Source organism: Pan paniscus, chromosome 6, assembly GCF_029289425.2.
Source record: "Pan paniscus chromosome 6, NHGRI_mPanPan1-v2.0_pri, whole genome shotgun sequence".
NCBI lineage: Eukaryota > Metazoa > Chordata > Mammalia > Primates > Hominidae > Pan > Pan paniscus.
Window position 1 is genome coordinate 194,667,449 of NC_073255.2, and position 22,905 is coordinate 194,690,353.

Below are 22,905 nucleotides of genomic sequence, written 5' to 3' on the forward strand. Positions count from 1 at the left end.
TTTTGTTTCTATATTTCTGAAGAATAATAATCTGCAGTTTTCTTTTAAAATCTTTCTCTGTATGATTTTGATCTGTTGACATTTATTGAGACTTATTTTATGGCCCAGCATTTGATCTAGTTTGGGAAATATTCTATATAACATACTCAAAAAGAATGTGTGTTTAGCAGTTTTTAGGTGTATCATTCTATAAACATCACTTAGCTTAGACTGGTTAATGCTGTGGTTCAAATCTTCTCTATCCTTACTGATACTTTATCTATTTGTTTAATCAGTTACTGACAGAGGAGAGTTTCAATCACTAATGATCATGATCGACCTGTATGTTTCTCTCTTTAGTACTCTCATATATTTCCTTTATGTATTTGAAGCTCTGAAATTGGTTCATAACATTTTTCTATAGCATCTTAATGAATTGACCATTTAGTCATCATAAAGTGTCTCTATCATGAATAACACTTTTAAGTCTTGAAGTCCACTCTGTCTAATATTAACATGACCACACCAACTTTCCTGCCTTTCGAGTTTCCATCGTACACATTTTCCATCCTTTGGGTCTAAGTTGCCTTCTTCGCCCAGGCTTGGATCTGGGCTCCAGTGAGACTCGAGATCCCTTTATGCTCTGCACTCAGCCACCAGGTTTCTGAACCATGGGGGAGCTCTCTGCTTTATGGTCCAAGTGTCAGTTTGCGAGTTTCTGAAGCTTCTCTTCCCTGTCGGTCCCACCCTGGCTTTCTGCACCCTTAGAAAGATTCAACAGATCTTTTTCCACCATGCTTCCTTGTCCCCAGTCTTCAGAAGGCCACATGGGGCACTCCATAGAGGCCTGGTGCTCCTTGGCAGGATTTCTCCCAGCCCCCTCCCTCCTCCATCCCTAGTGCCCCATCTCACATACTCAGCGAAAGCCCACAGGAAAGAGGTGGGGGTGCAGACACTCGCTTTGCATAGCCTGTCTCTCAAATCTGTTCCATGCACCTCAAGAGTTTCTTAAAATTTAGGCCGAATTCTCCCCACTTCCTGTGACTGGCTTCTGCTTCTTCCATTCCAATGCGCATGAAAGAAGCTGTGGTCTCCTCTCCTTGGAATGGGTTCATCCATCCCTTTCTGGAATGCAGTTCATCCTCTTTTCCTGTGTCCTCAGCTCTGGCGGATTTCTCCTGGGGCTCACTCGTGTTGTTGGGGTGGGAGGGGGATAGTCTCCTGGCAGACTTCTCCTGGGGGCTCACTCATATGGTCGGGGTGGGAGGGGAATGGGCTCCTGACACTCTGCACCCTACGTCCATCGTACACCTGCAGGAGGTGCCTCCTGGTCATCCCCCAAGGCCGTCCTCTTGGAAGCCCACCTGGGCCATCTACCCCTTCTGGCATGAGCACACCTGGGCTCACCTGCCCCCTCTGGCATGAGCGTGCCTGGGCCTACCTGCCCCCTCTGTCAGAAGCCCGCCTGGGCCACCTGCCCCCTCTGGCATGAGTGCACCTTTACTTTCTGTGTTCCCTCCATCACAGCACTTGCTTTAATTTTTTAATTATATTTTTTACTTGCTTGTTTTCTCCCTCCTACCCAGCAAAACTGTAAAATCCTAAAGGACAGAAACTAACTTTCCTTAATCATTTCCTTAATCTAGCACCATTTCTTGTATGTTAAATATGTTTTTTAAACATTTCCAAAATAAATCAGCTAGTTAATGGTATTGGTAAGTAATGAATTTCTGACTAAACCTCCTCAGTAACAGAGTGGACAGGGAATTTATGGTGTTCTGCATGATGAGTTCAAGGACTGTGAACTGGTGCTACCATAGTCAATAAAACAGGAAGCGTTACCACCCTCACAATGCAGAAGTCGTAACGACACCTTGATTTAGTGATCAATAAGTGCTCAATTAGTGTTTAAACGAGGAGAAAGCTCTGAGTCATCTCGCTAATGAACAAAGAGAAAGAGCATGATTATATTCCCAGTGGAATAAAATAAAATAATTCTGTTATGACGTCACCAGCATGAAGGCCCTGAAAGGCAATATGTTTAGGATATTTCTCCATCTATGCTAGAGTTTCATTTTTGATGATGGGTACATAGAAAACAATGATTTATAAAATAATTCACAGGAAGTTGATTGTACCTTCAAAGATCGTCAGTGTATAAAGCTTAAATTTCCAATTAAAATATTTCATCAGCTGAGAGGGGAGGGGAGAAGCTGGGGCCCAGATCTCTAAGTTCCTATATTTACGGGGCAGCAAAATCTGCACGGCAGCGCTGCAGCCTCCGGTCACGCACTTCCTGTGCTTATTCAGTCTTTGTTCATTAGCGAGATGACTAAGAGCTTTCTCCTCATTTAAACACTGGACAGAAAAGAAAATGAGTTCTGGGTTTTCATGCATTTTTTTAAATACTGAGAAGCATCTATCTTAACAAAGAAGAAAAATACCTAAGCCAAAATGCCACCAAGTGCTCATTTTCTGAATAACCGTTTGACAGCTGTGCTAAATGTCTGTGTGCTGGAATGACCACGGAGCTCATTAATTCAAACTGGGACACCTCCGAGTGGGAAAGAATGACTTCCTGATAATTATGCTGAGTAACAGTAGAGACCAGGACTGTGAGGCCGACCATCGTGTGTAGGAGGTTCCAAGGTGACACAGCCAAACTTATCAGAAGGTGGACCCTGGCTGCTGGTGGAATATTTGACATGACCAGTGCCCACGCCCCTCTCCCATTCCTATTTCTTGAAATAGAGAGCAGGCAAGATGGGGGCAGTGGTGGAAGATGCTCCTCCTCCATGCACCCAGCAGCCCTGGGGAGCAGCAGAGTCGCACCCCAAGAGATGAACCCCCAGTGGCCCCGTCACGAGCTCCCAACGGAAGGGATGTCCTAGTGCAGAGGCAGCCACCACACTCGCCCCCTGTAGGGGTAAGGCCGCCACGCCCACCCCCTGTATGCGGGAGGCCGCCACGCTCGCCCCCTGTACTGGGAAGGCCACCACGCTCGCCCCGCGATGGAGAAGGCCGCCACGCTCGCCCCCTTGTATGGGGAAGGCCGCCACGCTCGCCGCCTTGTATGGGGAAGGCCGCCACGCTCGCCGCCTTGTATGGGGAAGGCCGCCGCGCTCGCCCCCTGTATGGGGAAGGCTGCTTCCAGAGCACTCCTGGGCGTGTGTTGAGAATGCTGGTGCTGGAATCCTAGTGCAGTAAGCCAGGAATGGAAAGACTTCAGTAAATACAACTGGTTAGTGTGACGAGGCCACGGGCCCTTTGCCCTGATGAGCACTGAGCTGCTGAGTCCAGCAGAGCCACTGAGCACCTGGAAAGCATCCCAGGACATGCAGTACACTGTGCTCGGCCTAGGAAGGCATCCTGTCTCTGGCAGGAACTTGCTTTCCCCGGGGGCTGCTATGAGCCATCTCATGGGGCATCAGTAGGATACCTCCCAATGGCTCATAGCACGAATTGCTCAATATCCACCAAAGACCTTCACTCTCAACGAGTTCCTGCAATTTGCTACGGTTTGTTTCTAATGCGTGGATGTTGCGGCTGCTTGGCCGACCTCACGTCTGGCTGCTGAGGGCAGGGAAGCACTGCAGCCATTCAATTTACCCTCGAGGCGAATCCATGCTGCGCCTTGTCCCACAAGCAAATTCCATTCTAACTCTGACTCTTTTATTTTAGTGCCAGGGCTATTTAATAAAATAATTGAAACCGAAGGAGGAGCATGATGATGGGTTCAAAATGGAACAACTGAGGCTCCCATTGAATGAAACCAAATGCTGTTTGCAGGTGACGACTCGCTCACTGGCCCATCCAAGGCACATTGGACGAGCCTCCAAGGCTACACTCCTGCCTTTCTCTATTCAGTAGCCCGTGAAGAGGGCCCTTGGACGTCAGTCTAGGTGAGCACGCCACTGTCAAGTCAGGGGGGAAAGACAGGAAACTGCTCCACAGAAAAGTGTCAACTGATTTCCCTTCTCTCAAACTTCTTCCGAGTCTCTGAAACTTTTAATGACGCCTCCCCCTTCCCTCGTATGTTACTAAAACCATCTCTGGACTGCACATGGGTTACTTTACTGATTGTTCACTTCCAGCGTCTGGGGACGTGACGTCACGGCCCCGTTACAGGAGCCTGAAATCTCCCAGCAGCAGTGGAGGCACAGCACAGGGCCCCACAGCCCTTCTGATAAAGACACAGCAGGGCAGAGGAGGAGGACAAAGCAATGATTTCAGAGTTGGAGGTGCTAAATTACCAACGTTCAAGAGGGTGGGAGAAATGCCAGTTTCCACCGTGCTGTGCTGAGACCTGCTCTGTGGTGCCGAGGCACAGGTGTGCGGAGGGAATATGTTTGCCAGCGTCCTGGCGCCCTGATTCTTCTCATCAGAGTCGGAGACCTCCACTGAGCCTGGTTCAGACTCTCGACCTAATTTCTATTTCATTTTTTAAAGATTATTTTATCACCGATAGTTATGGTTACAGCTACTGCTGACTGGGCACTCCATGAGGAGCTTCACACGTGGCTCTCATGACACCTCCAGGGCCACTACCCCTGGTTTACAGCTGAGGACTCGAGGCACAGAAGCTGAGCGGCTCCCCCTGGCCCCAGAGCAGTGGGTGGAGGAGCCTCTGACCCAAGGACAGAGCTGCATGAAATCCACCTTCTGCATCCACAAAATCCAGCAGGATGTCTGGCGCACCAGACGTGCTTAGTTGCTCTCAGTTAATGAATAAAAACTTTAAATTTAGCCTGTTTAAAATAGTGTTAAGTGGACCAGACCCTCTAGGGTTAGGCCCACACAGAGAGACTCCCACAGGCTCCTGGAAGGCTTTGGGGCATGTTTTTCAGGCCAGCCAGTGGCCCTGATGGGAGGTGGGCCTGGCACAGAGCAGGGCTGGGACTGGCCTCTCATTGTGAGCCTAACCTTAGAGGGAGACCTGGGGCCCACAGAGCCCCATGACCCTGTACTTCCACAAGGGCTGAAGACCCCCACCCTCCACCATGAGGGGTGATTTCGACCAACCAGGAAACACAGTCCATGATCAGGAAAAACACAAATATGGCCCAGGTGCCACTGGGCCCTCCTGAGCAGCCTCTCAACTGTGGCCTGTGGGTCTGGCACCCCGTGGCCCCTGCATGGCTCTGGGCCAGCATCAGGGCTCTGTTTGGCGGCCGTGGACAGACTGGCTTCTGCATTCAAACGTTATCGTGACATCCTCCTGAACAGAGGCAAGGCCACAGCAAAGATGGCTGCCCAGGAGCTGCCCTCGGAAAGGCTCCAGAGAACCATGGGGCCAAGGCCGGGCCTTCCCCGGGCACCACCTGCTAAGACATAGAAGTGCCTCAGCTTCCTCACCTGCCTGCACAGAACGTGCCACCTTGTGGGGCCAACTTCTGTGGAAACTCACCCTGTGGTTCCCACGCTTGGTGCAAGGTTCCAGGAAGCCCCTAAGCTGGCCTGGGATTGAGCTTAGCGGCCACGCATCCTCTGGGAGGACTCTACCTTTCGAGGTCTGTGGGGGTTGCCCAGAGTTAACTTAAGTCATTTCAATGGCTCGATGGCAGGAACATAATAGAAACTGGGCCCACATTGCTTCCCACACATATCCCAGGGCCACAGCTCCTGGTGAGACCCCAGTGGAGTCCAAGAGGATGCAGAGGGTCCTCAGACTTTCCTGTCTCACACCAGCATGGCTTCCATCTTAGAAAGGAAAGTGTGTCAAATTAGAGCTGATGGAACTAACGTTTGGCAGAAAAGGAGTGTGTGAGCGTCGCCATCAAACCCCCAGTGTCCCCAGGGCCATCCTGGGCCTCAACACCTGGTCCAAAATCCTATCCCAGGAAGCTGACGGGGCTGGGCTCCAAAGGTGATTTCTGCAGCTCTCGTCCCTCCCTCTTTCCAGGCAATGTGGGACCTGTGAACTCTGGCCTAACAAGTCGTCATAAAAATCATGCCTGCTTTTCCATTTACAAAATTTACTGAGATTCCTAATTCCGTGTCCTTAAGATGTTGAGTGGGCTCCGCATATTGAAGGGTCTTGGGTGGCTCTGTGATGCGGGTCCTTGCAGCTCCCACTGGCCCTGCATAAACACTCCTGGGGTTCGCCTCCGAGCCTGTCTGGGGTCTGTGTGCCCAGGGCATCACCTTGTGTTTTGGTGCCCAGACCCTCATGCCCACAGGCAGATGGAGCCCTTACGCTGCCCTGGGCTGCCCCCGGGGCGGGCTTGCCGGGGAGCAGGAGCTTTCCTTGGACGCAGTAGTTGCACCTTGTGCCCCCTAATTCCAGCTATGTTCATGGCCCCTCAGTCTCCCTCAGTCAGGTTTCAGTGTCCACTGCTGTCCCCGGTCCTTTCTCAAAGGGTGAAGAGCAGCCACCTATCTCCTCTACCTCCCTGGTGTGCATCTGTGGTTTAAATGGTGGGCTTTCTGGAGTCACGGCACCTTGTCCCAAGAAAGATCCTACAGAGCCTCACCCGGAGGACTAAGCGTTTTGGGGGTGGCTGGACTGGGAGCAGGTGTCGCTCTAAGGGACCCCAGGAACACCAAAGCCCTGTTCGCAGGATGCCTGCTGGCCCGGGAAACAGGCGCAAAGCCAAGAGGAGCCAGTGACTAAGGAAACATGCCCAGGTACCTGCACCCTGAAGGATAAGCCAACCCCGGCCCGGGGAGGAAGTGGAAGGCTCACCTCAGCGGGGGGTCTGTCCTGCACCGTATGGGTCCTGGCGAGCACGTCTGAGGCTGGGGCCTGGGACAGGGCCTCCAGGAAGGGCAGGTGGTGTCGGAGGGCCTTGGCCAGGGCAGCGCCGCCCTCCCGACTGTACCTCCTCTCGCTGCCAACGCTGTGTTTTGAGGGCCTGAAAAACAAAAGAAACCAGACATCAACCGCATGTTTGCTGGTGCCCGGAGCTGCTCTGTCCCTTGTGGTGCCTGGGTGCATGCAAGGGGCTGGGAGCCGGGCTCGGTGGCTGGCCTGGCCTTGCTGCTCCATGACCATGGGTTTGAACTTCTCCCGGGCCCCCGAGCCTGTGTCCTGCACGAGGATGGCTAACAGCACCTGCCTCGTGGTTGTGGGGATGGACGAATGACCCCTGCTGAGAGCAGAAGACAGGAAGCAAAAGCAATACATGGGAAACAAGGGGAGGGGAGAAAGGGAGGAAGCTGCAGGTGCTGGCTGCAGGCTCAGCAGGAATTCTCCAGGAGGCGGAGGCAGCCGGAGGCCGGGTGGGCATGGGGGGGCCCAAGGCTTGGCATGGCTTCTGCTGGGTTTGTGGGTAGACCAAGGAAGGTGGCGGCCCAGAAGCTGGAAAAGGCAGGAACCAGGTTCTCGCCTGATAAATGTGCATTGTTTTAGGCCTTAGGTTGATGTACTTCGCCACAGCCTTGGGACGTCCATGCAGTGCTCTCAGCCCCTCCGCTGCAGTCCCTGCTGTTAAACAGTGATTCACGCACCGCCATCGCGCGCACCATGCAGGGCAGGGACGTCTGAGGCTAGAAGGACAAACACATGGGACGCTTCCCGTGGGCAGACACACGTGGTGCCCACCCTGCTGAGGGCGGCAGGGGTAGGGCCAGCGAGGACAAGGCCAAGAACCAGGCACGGCTGGCCAGGGGCCCCACGGGACAGCTGCGTGCTGAAGGCATAAATCCAGGAGGCAGCTGGACGTGTCAGCCACATGTGGCCCCCAATAACGATGCTCAGAGTCCCTGAGAAAGCGGCCACTTGCCAGTGGGGCCCCCATCACCAGCTTGTGCAGCCACATGGAAAGGAAGAGCAGAACCAGGGAGATTCACTGGAAAAGTTGCGGTAACGCCCAACAGGCCCCAGAGAGACAGAGTCAGGACTCCCCATGTTTATGGGGAGCCCTGGTGGAGGCCTGGGCATGCACAGAGGACGTCCGTGGCCCCCTGAGCCTGCGCCCTGTCCCCCTTTACCCTCAGCTGTGGCGGAGAGCTTGCCTGAGCCACGGGGCAGCGTCTCAGCCTGGGACACGATGGGCACGGCCTCCCTAGGGATGGGCATGGCCCTCCCTGCCCAGCTCACCCGCAGACTCTGCCGCTGGTCTCTGCACCCAGGACTCAGCCGCCCAGAGCTTCACAGCCCCCACGGAGGCCTTTGCTTTTTTGCACATGACCAAAAGGGCCCAGAGCATGCTCCTAAATAAGGAAGATAATTCCCATAGGAGACGCCTCTACCAGCCAGGTTTAAGAACACCTGCGTGAGTGACTGCACCCCACCTCCACCTTCCAGCAAGGCTCTGTCTCAACAACAACAACAACAAAAGGAATATAATGTGAGGCCGGTATGGGGGCTCGCAGCTATAATCCTGGCACTTTGGGAAGTGGAGGCAGGAGGGTCACTAGAGCCCAGGAACTTGAGGCTGCAGTAAGCTACGATGGCACCGCTGTGCTCCAGCCTCAGGCAACAGAGGAAGACCCTGTTTCAACAACAAAAAAAAGTGTGTGCACACGTGCGCATGTGCGTGTGTGAGTTTGTGTAAGTGTGTGAGTGTGTGAGGGGTGTGAGTGCGTGTGTGCGTTTGTGTGTGTGTGCGCCTGCACGCACACGCCATGCTTCTAATAAAATGCAAAGATTTCGTAGACATGGAGTTTAGACACAGACCAAAGAGCCTTTAATTCTGATTATTTTTAGTTTGTATAATTAATTGAGTGCATCATTTATGTCCATAAAAGAAGGGGCATCACCATTAAAAAGATGGGCCAGTCTGGGGGCCCTTGCTGTCTGGCTCTGCTGCCCACAGACAAGGGCAGGGCCCTCTGTGAACCTGCCGCCCTCAGCAATGCTCCCAAATCCCCTTCCCGCTGAGAGCCATGCTCAGCGATGACCAATCACTTCAGGTCCGACTTGTGCTGCAGTGGACGGTCCAGACGCCACAGGCCCCGGCGCCATGCCCCACTGCCAGCACAAGACTCAGGCCTCCCTCATAACAGGCTTTACAGGTGCGGTCGGCTGCCATCTGCTTCTCTCAGGCCAGGGAGAGGCTAGGTCCGAGGTGGAGGCAGGTACTTTCCTGAGCGCTCAGGCACTGGCTGCCTCAGAGCCCTGGGGCATGGCTCCGCCTTCACCTTCTCAACATCTAAGTCTAGATCCTTGTTAGGGCAAGAAGCCCAAATTACAGCTAGTGTGTAACAGTCACGTTTAACTGACCACAGGTTGCCTCCAAGGGACATCACACCACTTAACATATGAAATACGAGCCTTAAATAGATACTTGCAATTCTCCCTCCAGCTCTGATGCAGGTGTTGACATGAATTCTGTTGACAGCTATGTTATCAACCTCACAATACATTTTCATCATTTTTGTTTAATCAACTTCTTTAAATGTGATTTAAGTGACAGGAAAACACCATCTATCGGTTGATGCAGTTGCCTTCGCGTGTTCTCTCATTTGTTTCCATCTGGCACCTTTCCCTTCTGCCAGAACAGCAGCTTTACCAGCCCTGGCCATGGAGCTCTGTGGGTGATGATGTCCTTCAGCATCTATATTTCTGAGAAAGCCAATAATTTTACCTTTGTATCTGAAGGATACTTCCATGGGATATGGAATTCTGGGTTGATGTTTGTTTGTTTTTTTTTCCTTTCAGTACTTTAAAAATGCTTTCCATCGTCTTCTGGCCTGGAGCGTTCTCAAGGAGAAACCTGCAGTGGCCTTCATCATCTCATCTCTCTATGAAATGCACCTTTTTTTCCTCTGACTGCTTTTAAGGTTGGCTTTTTATCACTGGTTTTGAGAAATTTTATTATGATATTTCTTAGTCTTCATGTTTCTTTTTTAGGGGGCTTATTGAGCTTTCTGGCTCTGTGAGTTTATCATTTTTATCATATTGAAACAATTTTCCTCATTATTTCTTCAAATGATTTTTCTGTTCCTGTCTCTCCTGCCTTGGGACTCCAGTTATACAGATATTTGGCCTTTAGATGTGTCCCATAGCTCACTGGTGTTTTTTATCTTTATTTTTAATTATCCTTCCTTGTTTCCTTATGGATAGTTCCTATTGCTGTGTCTTCAAGTTCACTAATATTTTCTACCACAGTGTCTAATCTGCTATTCATTCCACCCATGAAATTTTCCTGTCTCCTACTTATTGTGTCTGTGTCAGTTCTGTGTCTACACTGATGAATTTTATGAGTTGCATTTTCCTGCTCCTTTTCATGCCAGATAATCCATGTCTATATATTCACATTGTGAATTTTACCTTATTGGGTGATGGACATTTGCAATCCCATAAATATTATTTACCTTTGCTCTGGCATTCAGTTAAGTTGCTTGGGACCAGTTCAACCCTCTCGGTTCTTACTTTTAAGTCTTGTTTGGCAGTATCAGAGCAGCAATTATCTATGACAAATTACTCCCCACTAAGACAGGACTCTGTGGGCATTCTACCCAATTATCTGGAAATTATGAGGTTTGCAAGTCTTGATAGGTTTGAAGAAGCACTATGTCGCACCCTGTGTGAATGTCAGATACTGTTTGCTCTCATTTTTTTGGATGGTTCTTTTCCCTCATAGACACAAGGTCATCAGTCATCTACCAAATCCTCAGCAGTGGCTGAAAATCTCCAGGGCTCTCTGTGCACTCTTCTCTTTTATACTCTGACCTGTGAACTCAAGCTGCCTTGGTTTCCCCAGACCTTCAGCTCTGTCTCATCAACTCTGGCAGGCCACTGAGCACCACTGTCCCTGAGGCAGCTGGGGGCAAGTGTCATCACCACACAGCTGCGTCCCCTCCCAAAATGGCCCTCCACCATGGGGGTCTGCCTCACCCACGTTTATACCCCATCTAGGAAGGTCTGCATCCCACACTGGTCCCCAGCCCCTGAGGAGGGGTGAGGGCTCCTGAGGCCTCTGTCGTGACCACACTGAGTCCAACCTCTCCTCGGCCAAACCCGTCTCTTCACTTCCCCATGAGGGGTCTTCCCAAGACCCTGCATTTGGACTTCAGGACTACAGAGTCTGCTGTCCAGACACCCCACCGAGATGTAGCTCCCCAGGCACCCCTGGGGCCCTGCCCACAGCTAGTGAGGATCTTGGGGGACTTCAATCCAGTGCCCCCGATGCCAGTGGAAAGGCGACTATAGATTTCTCCTTGAGAAGTGCTCCAGGCCAGAAGATGACGGAAAACATTTTTAAAGTAGTGAAAGAAAAAAAAGTAACCCAGAATTCTATATCCCATGAAAATATCCTTCAAATACAAAGGTAGACTTATGGCTCTCTTAGAAATATGACACTGAAGGACATCATCCCCAGCAGAGCTCCACAATGAGGGATATGAACAGCCCAGGCTCCCTAGGCAGGCAGAGGAGGTAGATATGAGTCAAGGAACACCTGTATACATATATATGTATATACATGTATGTGTGTGTGTGTGCGTGTGCATGTGTATCTCCTTTCACAGAATTTGATGCTACATTCTGAACAAAATCTTATTCAGAAAAAGTCTGGGTATGTCTCCAAATGCAGCACTGTGGCATCACCCAACAGCCTGAGGGAGGTGCAGCTCAGACTTTGCAGGTGCTGAGTGAGGCAGTATTACTTCAAATAGAACATACACTTTGCTAAGAACAATTTCCACTTCTGGGTATCAGCAAGAAGTGTCTTCTATCCAAACATGACCATCTGGTACTTGTATATGGGTCTTTAGTGTGATTTAGAAACACTTTAGGAAATACACTGGGGCTTGAGTGGATGTGGAACTCATTACAAATTTCCCACATACAGTAATGGAATAGGTTTCCAGACACTGTTTCCATGTAGGATGTTGATTTTCAAGAACAGATCACTAACATTAGGTGTGTGATACCTGCATGGGGCTTATAAAAAAATCCCATTTTTGCTTGATTATCTCAATTGATAAACCCACCATGTTTTTATTTCTAGTGCCTTTTTGTATTACTTTGTTCCCACACTGCTCATAAAGATATACCTGAGACTGGGTAATTTATAAAGGAGAGGTTTAATTGACTCAGTTCAGCATGGCTGGGGAGGTCTCAGGAAACGTAACAATCATGGCAGAAGGGGAAGCAAACACACCCTTCTTCACAAGGTGGCAGGAGAGAGAAGTGCAAGGAGCAAAGGGGAAACAGTCCCTTATAAAACCATCAGATCTCGTGAAAACTCACTCACTATCATGAGAACAGCATGGAGACAGCCACCTCCATGATTCAATTACCTCCCACTGGGTCCCTCCCATGACACATGCAGATTATGAGAACTACAATTCAAGATGAGATTTGGGTGGGGACACAGCCAAACAATATCACTTTTCAAGTTACACTGATACAGATGTAACAGGCATATAAATTACCAAGGCCTTTGCAGTTCTTTGCATCTCAAATCATGGCTATAATTTCCTTGGCCATTTTTTAATTAACGAAATTTCATGTTCTATGTTGTCAGAGTGTAATTTAACTGCAGTTAATTTACTTTTCTGGTATTTTGTCTACTTTTCTCACTAATTGCTAATCAATGCAAATGGAACCACCTCATAAATGTATCTTTAAATTGTCGTATTCATCTTTGCTTCGCCTCTGTCCATGCCTGGGGACTTGTTTGTGATGCTGCAGTATGTTACGGCAATGAGAGGGTTTATCATTATGCTGTGTGGTGTTGTAGCAATTAACTTGCACATTGACTTTTGCTCTGTCATCCAGCTTGAAGTAGGTCAAAACTTCATATGTATGAATTTTGTACTTTAAAAAGATGAAAAATGTTTTACACTTAGTAGCTATTCCCTTCTCCATTGGCACACACTGGCCTTAGACTCACGATAGTATGAGATAGTCTAGATTGTCACCCAGTTTGTTAAAGGAAAAAATTCCACATTACAGGCCCATCTTATGTTTTATATCCAACCTTCATGGCCACCTGAAGTTCTCTGTGAAGTCGTCGGTGCTCATATACACAGCTGGTATTCGTTGTCCCTGTTCCTGCCTCAGGAGCATTTAGCATGTTCCCTGGTTCTCAGGCCTCCTTAGCCCTTAGCATGTTCTTCTCAGGTTCTGGCTTCTCAGGTCCTCCTTAGCCCTTAGCATGTTCCCAGGTTCTTGGTTATCTTAGCCCTTAGCATGTTCTCAAGTTCTCAGTTCTCAGGTTCCCCTTCCTTGACTCTCTTAGCCCTTAGCATGTTCTCAGCTTCTCCTTAGGCTTTAGCATGTTCTCAGGTTCCTGGTTCTCAGGTCCTCCTTAGTCCTTAGCATGTTCTTAGGCTCTCAGTTCTCAAGGTCTCTTAGCCCTTAGCATGTTCTCAGGTTCCTGGTTCTCAGGTTCTCTTAGCCTTTAGCATGTTCTCAGGTTCCTGGTGACCCCTTAGGTGCGAGCTCTGTTCCTCACACTGGGCACTCATACTTACTGCTTTGCTGATTTTCCACACTGCGTCTCTTTCTGGCTTTCTCTCATGGGGCTTACTCTGCTTAAGGGACCTCATGTGTGGGAAGAGAAGAACCAGCAGGAGAAATGAGCTTGTGGTTGCCACTCTGGTAAGCCCAAAAACAGGGCTGGGGATTCTGAAGACTTCATTCTAATGTTGCCTTTATTTCATGAATGGATGATTGGTTTTCAGCAAGTTACTCAATCTCTGGAGATTAACTGCCTTATGTAAAGAACACCAGCTACTATGTCACTGGCCCATTGTGGATTCTTGTTCAGCTGTGAAGCTCAGAATGCTCTGAATACACATGGAGTGGAGAAAGCCAGGTGACATTCTTCGTTAGTGTAGCTACCCATGCAAGAATTCAAAGGCTTGGGCAGATCACGCATTCTGTCCTTCACCACCATTTATCCAACAAATGCTGGCCCAGGGTCCATCTGGTGAAGGGCACAGGCAGGCACTAGGGGAGCCTGGTTAGAAGCAGCTCCTGGGAGTGGGGAGTGAGGATGCTGAAAGCCAACACGGTTCCTTATCATGCAGCAGGAATCAGAACATGATCCCTTTAATGAGGAATGAAACAAATCCATTACTATAAAATCGCTTGAAAATCTAGGGGTGATGGCCACAAATTAAATCCAAAATAAGACAAAATTACGAATACTAAAGAAGAGGCAAACGAGCCACAATCCACGTATGAGAAGGCAAACAAGCCACAATCCACATATGAGAAGAAAAAGCCCCACAGAGGAATCAGTCCCCTTGCTGCTATAACCCGCCCTCCGACCTGACCCAAGGGGCTTTGGAAACACCACTTGATCTTATAAAAGCTGAGTTTCAAACAGAACCAGTCTCAAAGGTCAAATTCTGAAGATAGCCATGGATTAATCAGGCAACAAAAACAAAGAGGAAGCAGGAAAGGCCCTACTCATTTAGGAAAATGGAATCCAAGACAACAAGCATTAAGGGAGATGCAGGCACCATTTAAACAACAATCCACTAATGATGGACGCCGAGGACAAGCTGACGCAGCCCCTGTGTGCTAAGCAGCAGAGCCTCAGAGCCTATGAAGCTAAACACATCAACCCCCAAAGAAAACTCACAGAAATACTGTTTTTGTCTGAGAAATTTCAGAAAGTCACAATATAAATAAGGACATGTTGAAGTAATACAATTGACACATTTTTACCTAATTACACATCATATATATATAATTATAAACTATTTATAAAAGTCTGTATCCTGCAAATAGTTATACAAATATATTTTTGAAGCGCCAATTGAAGATTAAGTATGGTATCAATTAGGCCAAAGAAAACCTCAAAATTACCAAAGAGTAAAAGTTGAACAAAGTCAAATTCTGACTAAAATGCAGTAGAATTAGACACTAATTTGAAGTTTAAAAACAACACATAAATATGAAAAAGTAGAAAAGCCTACCAAACATTTATTGTTTCAAAAGGATATAAAATGACAATTACAGATAATTTAGAACAAAAGCAAGTGAGAATTCATCAGTTATAGAATGATGTTAAAATTATGCTCAAAAGCAAATTATTTATGTGATTTCATTATTTTTTTAAAAATGAATAAATAGCGTAAATAAGTTTTACTGAAGAAGTTTTATTTAAAAGTAAGAGAACAGCAAAAAGAAGAAAATCTAAGAGATAATTCTTTTTAAAAATCATGTTACAAGGGTGAAAAAAAGTGATTTTTTTTTTTTTTGAGACAGGGTCTCACTCTGTCTCCCAGGCTAGAGTGCTGTGTGTGATCATGACTCACTGCAGCCTCAATCCCCCAGGCTCAGGTGATCCTCTCTCTCAGCCTCCTGAGTAGCCAGGCGCCACCACACCTGGCTAAAGAAAACGTACGTTTACAATGCAAAGGAATATAACTACACATGTGCTGAGTAATTTTAAAAACCATAATAGCGAGAACTAAGCTCTGATTTTTTCTCTTGTCCAAATTCCTATCTAAGAGGTCTGGGGAGTCATACCCCACAAACCATAAATTCTCATCAGATGGGTTTTACTTGACCCTATATATCGTGACTGACTTTTCAGTCTGACTCTGGCAGAACATTATGAGACAAAGGGAAAAAATCAAAATATTTAACCCTAAAATATATTTCCTTGCAATACCTGGAAATTGCCCTGCAAAGTCTCTTGTGGGAAAAATCCACATTCTATAGGAATCTCCTTTCCCCTTTGTTTTCCTTCCTTCCTTTCCAGATCCAGGAGATCATCAACCAAGAGCCAGGCACCCTTTTAGGTCCAATAAGAAGCATCTTACAACCTGCTTTCTCTGAAGTCTGCTAACTGAGAGCTTCCTCTGCACAATAAAACTTGGTCTCCACAATCCTTTATCTTAACTGGAACATTTTCTATTGATCCCAGGTCTTCAGATAAACTCAACCAGTTGTCAACCAGAAAATGTTTGAATTCACCTATAGCCTGGAAGCCCCTGCTTTGAGTTGTCCCACCTTCTGAACCAAACCAATGTATTTGATTGATGTCTCACGCCTCCCTAAAATCTATAAAACCAAGCTGCACCCTGAGCACCCTGGGCCCATGTTCTCAGGGCCTCCTGAGGGCTGCATCACGGGCTATGGCCACTCATATTTGGCTCAGAATACATCTCTAAAAATATTTTACAGAGTTTGACTCTTTTCATCAACAAGAGAATAGCATCCACTACACTGCATTAACAAATGTGGAAATCGCTATTAAAGGATAGCTTATAAATATCCCAAATCACACAACAGTGTAAGCATATTTTACCAATAATCGTGGAAGACAATGAAAATACTCTATAAATGAAGAACATTCCTAAAAAATATACTAGAAAGTAGATCATTTCAATGGTAAAAGAAGTTTTCCAGAAATGTTAGGAAAAAAAGAAAAACGATCACATTTCCATGAGGAAATACTGTGGGCAACTGTTGAGGAAGACGATGGGCCACACTGTTTCTTATTCTCTCCTGGGCAGGGCCTCATGGGAACCTCCCTCAGTAGGTGTCAGAGTCGGGCATGAGGAAGGCGCCGGCAGGACTGGGGAGGCCTTTGGGTCAGCAGGAGGGACAGCATGAGAGGGAGTGATTGTCCCCAGGCAGTCATGTCTGGGCCTGGGGAAGAGCTGGGGAACGTGCCCAGACTCCTCTGCCCTCCATGCTGGGTGCAGCTTGTTCCAAACCCCACCAAAGCCAGAGGCCCAGAGGACCCGATGGAGCTTACAGGCATGAAGCCCATAGCAGGGCAGGGGAAGGGAGTGTGGAGGAAAGGAGTCTGGAGAATATCCAGCCAATGCCTCCCTAAATGGGCCTCTGTTTTGTGGGCAGGGATAATTGCTCTTGCCTGGGTTCAACACTCACAAAGAAAGAATTTAGAAATCCAACCTACAGAATGGTAAGAGCTGTTTTTATTTGTAACCATAGCTAGTGCCATCTACGTTCCAGGCTGATAAAAATATTTTTACAAAATATAATATGTGAAAAGTTACTAGCCTGAAATATAAAGAACCTATAATAAAAGAAACAAACAGAAAAATACAAAAAGTCCTTTTTATACAGACAAAGACCATATACAGAAAATTCACAAAGAAAATTCCAATCTCGGCCAGATGTGGTGGCTCATGCCTGTAATCCTAGCACTCTGGGAGGCCAAGGTGGGCGGATCATGAGGTCAGGAGTTCAAGACCAGCCTGGCCATCACGGCAAAACCCCATCTCTACTAAAAATACAAAAATTAGCTGGGTATGGTGGTGTGCACCTGTAGTCCCAGCTACTCAGGAGGCTGAGGCAAGAGAATTGCTTGAACCCAAGAGGTGGAGGCTGTAGTGAGCCAAGATCGTGCCACTGCACTCCGGCCTAGGTGATGAAGCAAGAGCCAAAAAAAAAAAAAAAAAGAGGAAAGAAAGAAGAAAGAAAAAGGAAGGAAGGAAGGGAGGAAGGAAGGAGAAAATTCCAATCTCAAAGCATATGTATTTTAAACTTTTAATCTCACTTATAACTCATAAAACAAAGATAACATACCATTTTTCATAATAAAACTGGCACTGTTTTAAATAATAAAAACTGGCAATTTTTCCAAATGACCACATTTAACGTTGTTTAGAAGGCACAATCCAGGCGCCTCTCCATGGTTGTTGCTGAGTTTGATTTCTCAGAGGCAGGTGCTCCCTGGATTGTTCTCTATGTGGCGCCCCTTTCCTCCCACGTTTGGCAGCTTCTGTTTGCCCTGTTCTGCACCCCCCCAGAGTGAGGAGGAGCCATCCCTTGCTGGGTTTTCCCAATTCTTCCAGCCCTCTATTTTTTGCCCTTCTTGGCCGTCCAACCCATCCCTATACTTGATGGAGTTCAAGGTCATTGGGGCAGTGCACAACGCCCCCAGTGGAATTTAGAGAGGAGTATAAGGAGTTTGAACACATCCAAAATGTAAATTCAACACAGTTCAAGTTGAAAACATTTTGGTGGGTTTTTGTTTGGTTTCCTACAGAAAAGTCTTACAGACTATAACAGCACATTCTCTTTGATAAAGGAGGTATTAAAGGTAGATACACCAGGCACAGAAGCACAAAGAGGCAGCCCCTGCTCTGAGTGTGCACCGCGTGCTGAAGACGCAGCCCCTGCCCTCAGTGTGCGCCGCGTGCTGAAGTCGCAGCCCCCGCCCTCAGCGTGCGCCGCGTTCTGGGGAAAGACGCAGCCCCCGCCCTCAGTGTGCGCCGCGTTCTGGGGAAAGACACGGCCCCCGCCCTCAGCGTGCGCCGCGTTCTGGGGAAAGACGCAGCCCCCGCCCTCAGCGTGCGCCGCGTTCTGGGGAAAGACACGGCCCCTGCCCTCAGCGTGCACCGCGTTCTGGGGAAAGACGCAGCCCCTGCCTTCAGCGTGCGCCGCGTTCTGGGGAAAGACGCGGCCCCCGCCCTCAGCGTGCGCCGCGTTCTGGGGAAAGACGCGGCCCCTGCCCTCAGTGTGCGCCGCGTGCTGAAGTCGCAGCCCCCGCCCTCAGCGTGCGCCGCGTTCTGGGGAAAGACGCAGCCCCCGCCCTCAGTGTGCGCCGCGTTCTGGGGAAAGACACGGCCCCCGCCCTCAGCGAGCGCGGCGTGCTGGGGAAAGAAGCAGCCGCCGCCCTCAGCGTGCGCCGTGTGGTGAAGACGAAGCCCCCGCCCTCGGTGTGCGCCGCGTTCTGAGGAAAGAGGCAACCCGCGCCCTCAGTGTGTGCGGCGTTCTGGGGAAAGACGCGGTTCCCGCCCTCGGTGTGCGCCGCGTTCTGAGGAAAGAGGCAACCCGCGCCCTCAGTGTGTGCGGCGTGCTGGGGGACGGTTACCAGTTCTCCACACGTTCTCACTCTTGATCCTGCCAGGACACTTAACTGCTTTCCCTATCAGACGGCCATGAGCATGAAAGCAGATATCTAAATTTTGTGTTACTGGAATCTTTCTAAAGACTATGACTCTAGAATTGTCTGTCAGGGAAAAATGAACTTTTCAAACTAAACCTTTAGGAAAGGTCATTTTCATGTTTGTTTTTTTTAAACATGAAAAATAGCACAATGGCTCAGGAATCCGACAGTGCCAGCTTTCTTACTGTGGTTTGTCTTTAGACTAATTTTTTAACCTCCCTATGACTCAATTTCCTCACTTTCAAGAATCGGTATGACATTAGTCTATGGTATGTATGACATTACCACATCGTTTGTATGACATTAGTAATTACCACATAGTTTTGAGTACAAAATAAGATAATATGGAACAATATATTTAGCTCAGTATACGTTGCTATGCTCTGGGAAAGGATGATAAAGACTTTCACAATTTAATTCTGTTTTTTGTCTAAAGCAAAAATAATTTCTTACTGAGAAATGAGAATTCTCGACTTATCTGCTTTCGACCAAGGCCTTGAAGATGCAGGATTTTTCTAAGAGTCTCATGGAAAAATGAAGAACCCCTGGGCATGTCTCTTACTGGAGGGTCACCCCAATATCGCTTTCTCTCATTGGAACCAAACTTTTCCTTACAGACATCCTAACTTTCTGAAACGTCTGCACCAGAAAGATGGTGGGTGCTTTGCTACATTAAAACAAACAAACAAACAATAAGTGTAATGGCTATGGACTGTGTCCTGGGAGCAAGGAGCAACAAGCCACGTCCACACTTACCTGGCTGGGCTGGATGCTTCAGGACGCCTCAGGTAGGTTTTCGGGAGGTCTGCAAGTTCCTGGTCCATCACATACTGAGTATAGTCATCCTGCCACGTGAAACCTGTGGACAAAAATTGCAAAAATTATGTCATCATTTTGGAAATTTAGCCAAAGCTCTTGCTTCAGTCTCACAATTAGTTGCATTTCAGCATTAAGTTGATGGTCCCATCAGCAAAGTAAGCCTCCCTCTCACTGCAGTTTATCAAGATCTCCTTACAGAAATTCCAGCTTTCTGAAACTTCTAGGCCAAAAAGAAAACTGATGCTCTGCTGCATTAATAGTAATAAAAAGGCTTGGGTGAGAGTGGAGAAAGCTGGCCAAATAGAAGCCTCCACCAATCATCCTCCCTGTAGGAACACCAAATTGAACAACTGTCCGCACAGCAAAGCACCTTCATACGAACCAAATTTCAGGTGAGTGGTCACAGTACCTGGTTTTAACTCCATATCATTGAAAGAGGCACTGAAGAGGGTGGAAAAGATCATTTGGAATTGCTGATGTCACCCCTCACCCATCCCCCTGCAGTGGCTGTGTGCCCCAGAGAGAGAACGCATGCACTTGGGAGAGAGAGCACAGTGATAGTGGGACTTGGTATTGGAACTCGGTGCTGCCCTGTCACAGTAAAAACAACAGGGAAAACTCAACCAGTGCCCATGGAGGGAATATTTAGACCAGCCCTAGACAGAGCGGTACCACCCATCCCAGTGGTCAGAATCTGAGTTCTGACAAGCCTCACCACCATGGGCTAAAGTGCTCTGGGGTCCTAAATAAACTTGAAGGCTGCCTATGGTGGAAGGACTACAATTCCTGGGCAAGTCCTGGTGCTGTGCTTGGCTTGTAGCCACTGGACTTGGGGTGCAGACAACCTAGTAAGGTACTAGCTGGCACAACTAAGGGTGCTAGTGTCACCCCTCCCTCAACCCTAGGCAGCACAGCTCACAGCTCCAAAAGAGACTCCTTCCTTCTCCTTGAGGAGAGGAGAGGGAAGAGTAAAGAGGACTTTATCTTACACCTTAGATAACTGCTCAGCCAAAGTAGGATAGGGCACTGGGCAGAGTCATGAGGCCCCCATTCCAGGCCCTAGCTCCCAGGTGACATTTCTAGACACACCTTGGGCCAAAGGAAAACCCACTGCCTTGAAGGGAAGGTCCCAGTACTGGAAGGATTCATCATCTCCTGACTACAGAGCCTTTGGGCCCTGAATAATCAACAGTGGTACCCAGGCAGTACCCCATGGGCCTTGGGTAAGACTCAGAGATGTCCTGGCTTCAGGTCTGATCTGGTACAGTCCTAGTGGTGGGGTGGCCACAGAGGTGCTTGTGTCACCCGTCACCCAGCTCCAGGAAGCTCGGGGAGGGGGTGGAGAGAGAGAGACCGTCCGTTCGTTTGTCTCGGAGAATGTAAGAGAAAAAAAGTCTGCCTGGTAATCCACAAAATTCTACTGGATTGTATCCAAGACTGCCAAGGTGATACTTCCATGAGTCTGAAACAGCCATGAAATTACTGGGCTTTGAGTGGCCCCTAATGGAGATATGGCTGCAGGGATTAAAAACGTAGATCACAGAACCAAAGTCTTTTCTTGTTTTTTTTTTTAATTTATTTATTTTTTATTATTATACTTTAAGTTTTAGGGTACATGTGCACATTGTGCAGGTTAGTTACATACGTATACATGTGCCATGCTGGTGTGCTGCACCCACTAACTCGTCATCTAGCATTAGGTATATCTCCCAATGCTATCCCTCCCCCCTCCCCCCACCCCACAACAGTCCCCAGAGTGTGATGTTCCCCTTCCTGTGTCCATGTGATCTCATTGTTCAATTCCTGCCTATGAGTGAGAACATGCGGTGTTTGGTTTTTTGTTCTTGCGATAGTTTACTGAGAATGATGGTTTCCAATTTCATCCATGTCCCTACAAAGGACATGAACTCATCATTTTTTATGGCTGCATAGTATTCCATGGTGTATATGTGCCACATTTTCTTAATCCAGTCTATCATTGTTGGACATTTGGGTTGGTTCCAAGTCTTTGCTATTGTGAATAATGCCGCAGTAAACATACGTGTGCATGTGTCTTTATAGCAGCATGATTTATAGTCCTTTGGGTATATACCCAGTAATGGGATGGCTGGGTCAAATGGTATTTCTAGTTCTAGATCCCTGAGGAATCGCCACACTGACTTCCACAATGGTTGAACTAGTTTACAAAGCAATGGCAACAAAAGACAAAATTGACAAATGGGATCTAATTAAACTAAAGAGCTTCTGCACAGCAAAAGAAACTACCATCAGAGTGAACAGGCAACCTACAAAATGGGAGAAAATTTTCGCAACCTACTCATCTGACAAAGGGCTAATATCCAGAATCTACAATGAACTCAAACAAATTTACAAGAAAAAAACGACCCCATCAAAAAGTGGGCAAAGTCTTTTCAAATACCTGGAAAGCCTTCCCAAGAAGGATGAGTACAAACAAGCCCAGATTTTAGCGACTACAATAAATACCTAACTCAGACACCAACAAACATCCAAGAGCATCAAGACTATCCAGGAAAACATGACCTCACCAAACGAACTAAATAAGGCACCAGGGACCAATCCTGGAGAGACAGGGATAGATATGTTACCTTTCAGACAAAGAATTCAAAATAGTTGTTTTAAAAAAATTCAGTGAAATTCAAGATAACATAGAAAAGACCATCAGAATCCTATCCGATAAACTTAACAATGAAATTAGAATAATTAAAAACAATCATGCAAAATCTCTGGAGTTGAAAAATATAACTGACCCATTGCAGAATGCCTCAGACTCTCTTGACAGCAGAGTTGACCAAGCAAGACAAAGAATTAGTGAGCTTGAAGACTGGCTAGTTGAAAATATGCTGTCAGAGGAGACCAAAGAAAAAAGGATTTTAAAAAATGAAGCACACCTGCATGATCTAGAAAATAGCCTCAAAAAGACAAATCTAAGATTTATCACCCTTAAAGAGGAGGGAGAGAGAGAAAGAGGTAGAAAGTTTAGTTGAAAGGATAATAATGAGAACTTCTCGACCCTAGAGAAAGATGTCAGTGTTCAAGTATAGGAAGGCTATAAGAACACTAAACAGATTCAACCCAAATAAGACTACCTCAAGACATTTAATTATCAAACTCCCAAAGGTCAGGAATGAAGAAAGAATCCTAAAATCTGCAAAAGAAAATAAACAAACAAACAAACAAAAATAAAATGGAGCTGCAGTACATCTGGCAGCAGACTTTTCAGTGGAAACTTTACAGGCCAGGAAACGGGATTGTTATTTAAAGTGTTAAAGGAAAGAAACCCTTTTATTCTGAAATTGTATATCCAACA

General features: G+C 47.5%; 1 protein-coding gene across 9 annotated transcripts in view; it reads right to left on the reverse strand.

Moving 5' to 3' along the window:
- Nucleotides 1-22,905, reverse strand: part of PTPRN2 (protein tyrosine phosphatase receptor type N2) — a 1,079,664-nt gene that overhangs the window by 679,151 nt on the left and 377,608 nt on the right. For all 9 annotated transcript variants that reach the window (XM_034965368.3, XM_055115580.2, XM_034965369.3 and 6 more), the window contains 2 exons: nt 19,515-19,617; nt 6,665-6,833 (listed from right to left, as the gene is read on the reverse strand). In XM_034965368.3, the coding sequence (XP_034821259.1) occupies nt 6,665-6,833; nt 19,515-19,617 (272 nt within the window). The remainder of the gene's footprint in view (nt 1-6,664; nt 6,834-19,514; nt 19,618-22,905) is intronic.